Source organism: Neolamprologus brichardi, chromosome 3 (genome assembly GCF_056152115.1).
Source record: "Neolamprologus brichardi isolate AB-2024 chromosome 3, ASM5615211v1, whole genome shotgun sequence".
In the NCBI taxonomy this organism is placed as follows: Eukaryota; Metazoa; Chordata; class Actinopteri; order Cichliformes; family Cichlidae; genus Neolamprologus; species Neolamprologus brichardi.
This window is the reverse complement of record NC_142106.1, coordinates 19159946-19167400: the sequence shown is the minus strand read 5'-3', so window position 1 is coordinate 19167400 and position 7455 is coordinate 19159946. Positions and strand designations below refer to the sequence as shown.

The window sequence follows — 7455 nt, the reverse complement described above, 5'->3', positions numbered from 1 at the left end:
ACTTTAACGGCTAACAAAGCTAACTGTTATTTTTAGCACAGCATTAACAGCAAGCTACGATGACGAGTAACAAAAACAAAACAGTAAAAAGGTTTTAATAAAAATGTTTTACCTTTTCCAACAGTCCCAGAATCCACAGCTTCAAAGACCAGCAGCTACTGAAGACTAGTGATGGGTCAGTCGCGAACGAAATGGCTCTTAGAGCCGATTCTTTGATGTGAACGACGCGAGCCGGCTTCTTATCGCGAGGCGTGGGTTGTTTTTTTTTTTCTTTCTCTCCCCCCCTCTCTCTCGCACTTTTTTTCTGCTTCACTCCGCACGCGAGCCTTGTGCTTTACGCTGGGAAGAGGGGGGAGTGGCAGTAGTTACACTCAGTAGCACAGGAACAGAGCCAGAGGGAGAGAAAGAGAGCCAGGTACAACAACGTCACATTAGAACGGTATAGTAATCATCCACAACTATATTCAGTTGCAGATGATAAAGGATTCAGAAAGTTTATTCATGCAGGCCCATATGACAGAGAATATGCATCTTCTTTTGGTTTTATAATTTAATTTTATTTAGTTTGTATTTAATTGTGTTGTGGTTTGCAGTGTTTTGTGTTGTTTCACTTTAAATTTGTAAAAGGAAAAAGATGAACATTTAAATAGTTAAAAGTTGAAATGTAAATAGTTGGTTTTTGTATTATATGATTTATTTATTACATTTTATGTGGAGTGAATAAATAAAAGTATATTTACGGTGGCCCCTAGAGACAAACACGTACAAACTCCAAAACACGTAAAAACTCCAAAACACGTACAAAACCAAACAGAAGTGCTCCAGGATCAGGGTTTTAATAGTTTTGCAATTTTCATTAGTTTTTATTTTTATTTAGTTTTGACTTCAGATTTTCAATTTTATATCAGTTTTAATTAGTTTTTACCAATTGTTTGCTAGTTTAGTTTAGTTTTTATTTTTTTGAAAATCCTTAGTTTCAGTTTAGTTTTGATTAGTTCCAGTTATAGTTTTAGTTGTGTTTGCAATAATTAAGTGTAACAAAATCCCAGTTTCATCATATCAGTTATTCTGCTCATCCTTGGGTATGTTGCTATTCCAGCTACCATACTGCACCCTGGACAGGTCGCCTGTCTGTCGCAGGGCTAACACGCAGAGACAGACAACTCACATTCCCACCTATGGGTTCTTTAAATAAATAAATAAAGGCAGATGAACAACCATTGATACCAGGCAACTATAAAATGTATATCTTGGCCCCAATGAGACTATTAACTCTCGCAGCACCGGGTGTTCGTAATTGTGGTTCAAGTGAATTGATAAACTTTTTGAAGGTAATTGACTCACACAGTTGTGTAGATATCCCCGTCCTGTTGTCTCGGGATGCATCACGCTGCCTTGCCTGGGGTTAGCTTCTGTTTTCTGGGGATGAGGGTTGAGTGTGCTCCCTTACCTTCTCAAGGTAAGCTAGGTTAGCCTTCTTGTGTGAGCTTTTCAAGTGCACTTTAAGGTTTGTGGGATTTTTTTCCCTTTAGAAATGTCCCTCATAATTTGTCTGTTTCCACTACAAGACACTTGCTTTATCCAAAACACAGTCATATTCAAAGTAATCCCAAATTGGACGCTTTCTTCCGACTTTTCCTGACATGATTCTGCGCGTGGATGGAGCAGCAACACAGACGACTCGAATAACGTACTTGCCGCCTGCTGGCATAATGAGACAGGGAAAGCATTAGGTCAATTAGATGTCCCCACAAAAATATGAAAACACAACTTTCTGTGTGAACAAATCTCTGAGTTCATAACTTTGTAATGATTAATGATTCAGGAACCTTTGTACAAATGTATGAGTCAATCCAGGCTTGAGCAGCAAAACCTATGACTGTTCAAAGTCCAACAACAATGCTTAGAAGAAGCAGGAGACACAGAGGCTGCTATTCCAGTGCTTTGAAAAACATTTGTTCGAGGTAGGATTTCTTATTTTCTGTATCGTCACATCCCTGCCACAGACCAACAATAATAATAATCGGCTGTTCCTTCTTGGAGGTTTTATCAGAGGATCAGTTTCAGTGTGACAGAAAGTGTTTTGAGCATTTCACATTCATGAATTTCCACTGTTGTCTAATGCCACTTAGCTTGAGTGAGTAAACACCCACCACTAGAGTCTGTATGAAGGGTGAAGTCAGTGAGTGTTGAGAGAGAGACTCCAGTTTTTACCAGGTTTTGAATTTCGCACCATTTTGTAGAATTGACCGCAATGGATTAGTCTGGACCATTTTGTGTGTCCACATTGTTAGACTTTGTTGAAGAGTTGTTGACTCCCCTTCTGAGGAGTTACTAGAAAACTGCAGTGAGAGACAGTTGTTGCTCTGTATTGCTCTGTTAGACCCAAACAGACAAAAGAAAATCTGAAAAGCATAAAAACTTACAAAAATCTGAACGGTCTCATTTAACCAAATGAGTGTAAATAAGCCAATCCTCAAATCCAAGCAGCCATGAAAACCCAGAAGTACATGTAGAGGCGTAGGAGCTGTCACCTGTACTTTCTGATATTTTAAAGGGTTTAGAAAAAGCTACGTTACAAAACACATTGTTGTCTTGGTTTGTTTGACAGAGAAAATAGTAACAGGAAGCTTGCTTTTCTTTATCATTTTCACAGTAATGAGCAATGCTCTTTAGGAGCTCAGTCTGATCTTCACACACCTTCTCTGCTGCTGTGGGAACAGGAAGCAGGTGAAGAAGAGCACCAGAGAGGAAATCTGTACACAAAGTCTTTGAACAAAGAAGAAATTCTTTCCAGTGTCTCTAAAAGTGTTTCTTTGAGGTATTTTTTTTCTAATTTGAGCTTTCATATTTAAGACTGTAATGTTTAATGTTTCAAAGGATTGTGCTGTTGCTTCCTGTAAGACAGAGATAAAGAGCATTTGTTTTTGTTAATTTTCAGAGGTGAATCATGGCTCTTTATCAGATTTCTGGACTTTTTACACTTCGACTCTCATCCTTCATTAATGCTGCCGTGTCTCTAACGCTTCTCTTCTGCAGAGGTAAGTTTATAAAACACAATTACAGGCTGAAAAAACATCTTCATCTTCAGATTATGAAAGAGTCAAGCCCTGGTCATGTACACAGAGAGACTCTTTACACAATAAAAAACACAGAAAAATGGGACCAAATTACTAACATAATGGTACAAATGTCATTTATTTGCATTGTTGTTGCTCTTTGTGTTATTTACTCTCTGAGTTTAAATAAAGAACAGACTCTTTTAGACTTTGTGGTCTGTGCAGAGATCCATCCATGTCTGAGGTGTTGCTTCAATCAGCCTTTCATCTGAATCCTACAACAATAAATCAAATCTGATGTGTTTCTTTACAGGTTATTCTCAGGAAGCTCCAACAAAGCAAATTGTGGCTCTGCTGGGTGATGATGTTGTTTTACCCTGTTTCCTGAAAACTGCTGTGGATGTTTCACAGCTGCAGCTGGAGTGGGCAAGAACTGATCTGACACCAGGATTTATCTACGTGTGGGAGAAAAATAAAGAAAATGTGGACGACAAGCAGCCGTCATATGCTGGAAGAACCTCACTGTCCTTTGATAATCTGAAGCATGGAGACGTCTCACTGACTCTCTCCAAAGTACAGCTGTCTGATGAAGGACCGTACAGATGTTTCATTCCACAGCTGGGTCAAAGGTCATATGTTCATCTTATTGTTGGTAAGATTACTTCATGCAGGTTGTGGATTTAATTATGAGTTCAATTTCATACTACTAAAGTTGTTAGCACTAAAAAATTAAAACATTTCATTTTATTTTTTTAGTGGAAGATTAATGATATTAACAATCTGTCACACAAACACATTGAGTAGGTATTCAAGTGTCCCCCTAACATGTGTGCAGCAGATCACAGTCATTTATCTCTTCTCCTTATCAGCTTCAGGATCTACACCCGTCATAAAGGTGATGTCAAATGACAGCAGCAGGGTGGTGTTACAGTGTGAGTCTGCAGGCTGGTATCCAGAGCCTGAGCTGCTGTGGTTGGACGGTGAGGGAAACCTCCTCTCTGCTGGACCTACAGAGACCCTCAGAGGTCCTGATGACCTCTATACTGTCAGCAGCAGAGTGACTGTGGAGAAGAGACACAGCAACAACATCACCTGCAGAGTCCAACAGAGGAACACCAACCAGAGCAGAGAGACACACATATATGTTCCAGGTAATAATGACTCACAGTCAGAAACTATTTCATTAATTTGACTTTAAAATGTTTTTCACTCTCACTTTTCCCTCTAGTGGTAAAATCACACACATCTTCCTCTAATCCAGTGTATGTTTGGTTTGTTTTGTCCTTTAAGGTGAAGCCATCAGAGTCCCCACATTAATTATCTGTATCACTGTCGGAGCAGCTTTCTTGGTGTGTATAGTGGTGTTTGTTACACGGAAACTGAGGCAGAAGCAAAGCAGTGAGTCAGAAATTCATTCTTTTTTTATTTATCATCAATATTATCTGCAATAAGAGAGCAGAATCACCTGTAACATGAGTGTTAGGCTTCAGTCACTTTTTACTGTCTCAGTAATTATTTGCCTTGTTCTGCTCTGCTTAAGTCTGAAGCATGTGTTCATTTTTCAGATTGATCATTAGCTGCTCAGTACTGATGCTTTGTGTGTCGAAATTAAAAGTGCAGTTATTTTTCTTGTATATTATTACATCATCAAAAATGCTGCTGCCATCCTCATTTTACAGTTTGTAATTACTCTGATATTTATTCAATTCTCACATCAACCATGATCATCCTGTGTTTTTAGACAGTTTGTGTAAGTGTAGTGAAGGATCTCCATCAGTGTGTCACTGAATGGAAACAGGCCTCAGTCTGATGAAGGTTACTTTTGGTTTGCTCTCTCCTCTTGTTAACCTCGTCGCTGTCAGCGTAACGCTATCTGTAATTCACTGTAATCACCCATTACAACCTGTATATATCACTATAATTCACACCGTGTTTAAGGTTCTTTAAAAGATTTAGTTTCAGGATAAATGTAAAGTAATAAAAACTAAAGTGAGACTACATGACTTTGTATGTAGTAACACATATTTCTGTTATTTCTGTGAGCAGACAACAGAAACAAGCTGGAAAATCATTCACCTTTCATTGATGAAAGTAATATAATAAAACAGAATTAGATGTACCATTTTTCACTGTGCAGCAGAGAGCCAGAGGAAAGACTCTGAAATGAGCACATTGCGTTTCAGTCTGTGGAACAAAGTTAAAGATGGACTAGAAATGTGTCACACACTTCAGAAATATACAAGTTTACAAATGCTGAAACCAGGGCTGTCCAGACATGTTTGAAGGGGCAGGTGCTCAAAGTTAAAAAGGGGCACATAGAACCAGGCTAAATAACAACAATACACATTCATCAAGAATCTAATATGGAATCACATCATACTGTATCAGTGTTATCAGGTGGGGACAATGCAAAGCAAACATAGCCTGTGATTTACCTGATTAACACACTGAGTCTGTATCAGTCCCACTCCCAGTGATAAACCCACAGTTATCACCTGACCTAAATGATTTTATGATCAACTTATTCATTGCTAACATGTTTAGGAGCCATTCATTATTAAAATACATGTTACAGTATAGTTACTTGTGTTATTGTTCTGTTTCCTCACAGTTTCCAGCTATGTTCACTTTATCTGCAAATTTTCATGTGTTCACACAACAGTCGGATTCAAACATGTAAATCCAGAAAACTGTTCCAGTAATAAAGTAAACACACTGCTGAAAATAAGTGAACAGGATTCTTTTGACACTTAAGGTTAAAAAAAATCACTGTAGCAGGGAAAGATTAGACTGGAAGAGAGCACAGCTCTACTAAGACAAGTGGAATGAGCTGTCACTGTTTGTTCAATGTTCACTTTGTTTGGTGAACAAGGAAGGCGTTCCCTCTGATTGCTCATGAAAAGGAATGAACTATAAATAACAGAGTCATAAAGAACTCCTAATGTTTCAGAAACTACATTTTGGCCAGTGTTGGCACCCAGTGTTGTGGAAATGACACAGTCTTCACCAGTGGGGATAGTTACAAAGCTTTCTTTGTTATGAATTAGCATACATGTTTTTATTGAACATTTGAAGATAAAAAAACAAAAAAACAAACAAAAACCAAACAGAAACTCTTGTAGAGGACATAAAGTCAGAGATAGAAACTACAAGGAGCAGGTGCATCTAGCACAGGTAGAGCTGCTGCTAAATCTGTGGTAGAGGTGAGCTCAAAGGGCTCACAGACATTTCTCTGTTTTGGACAGGCTGGATTAAAGTAGCATCCTGACAGTGAAGGTGTGTAAAAATGGGAAACAGATCCTGTTAAGAGAAGTGCGCCAGAGAGGAAAGCTCTAAAAGAAAGACTTCCCTCCAGTGTCCCTGAAAATGTTCGTGTGAGTAAATTGTTTCTCAGCCTGTGATGTTTAATGTTTCAAAGGGTTGTACTGTTGATTCCTGTAAGAACATAAAAACATTTTGTTTTTTTTAATTTTCAGAGGTGAAGCATGTCTGTTTATACGAGTGGAGTTTTTACCCTTCGATTCTTATCCTTCATTAATGTTGTCCTGCCTCTAACTCATCTCATCTGCAGAGGTAAATAAATAGATATATATTGGCATAAAAAATAATCACTAGGAGGAAAAAATATTTATGTTCAGAAGATGCCTGATCAAATACACAGATCGCCTCTTTACACAGTAAAAGGCACAGAAAATGATTAGATACCAGCGTCGTTTATCTGCATTGTTGTTGCTCTTTGTGTTTTCTGAGTTTAAATAAAGAACAGAATCTTTTAGACTTCATCTGTGCAGAGATCCATCCATGTCTGAGGTGTTGCTTCAATCAGCCTTTCATCTGAATCCTACAACAATAAATCAAATCTGATGTGTTTCTTTGCAGGTTATTCTCAGGAAGCTCCAACAAAGCAAATTGTGGCTCTGCTGGGTGATGATGTTGTTTTACCCTGTTTCCTGAAAACTCCCATGGATGCTTCACAGCTGCAGCTGGAGTGGGCAAGAGCTGACCTGGCACCAGGATTTATCTACATGTGGGAGAAAAATAAAGAAAATGTGGACGACAAGCAGCCGTCATATGCTGGAAGAACCTCACTGTCCTTTGATAAACTGAAGCATGGAGACGTCTCACTGACTCTCTCCAAAGTACAGCTGTCTGATGAAGGACCGTACACAGCAAATTCAAAAGTGTTAAATGTTTTGGTGTTAGTAGTCTTAGAGTTAATTTTACTCTAGGTAGAGTCACATTCTTTTAATGTAACTCTGAGGTGTAAAATGATAGTAGTTAAAATCGAGTGTTAAAAATGAGTGTTTCTATTTCAAATCTGGAGGTGTTACAATGGAAACATTAACTCTTGACCTCTTAGCTCTGAACTCCTACAGGGGCTATGACACTAATAGAG

At 38.4% G+C, this 7455-nt stretch overlaps 1 protein-coding gene across 1 annotated transcript in view; it reads left to right on the top strand.

The window, feature by feature from the left end:
* Positions 1-7455, top strand: part of LOC148103758 (butyrophilin-like protein 2) — a 54799-nt gene that overhangs the window by 45529 nt on the left and 1815 nt on the right. The window contains exons 3-5 of the mRNA XM_087838209.1: positions 3399-3711; positions 3929-4210; positions 6939-7221. Coding sequence (XP_087694335.1) covers positions 3399-3711; positions 3929-4210; positions 6939-7221 — 878 coding nt within the window. The remainder of the gene's footprint in view (positions 1-3398; positions 3712-3928; positions 4211-6938; positions 7222-7455) is intronic.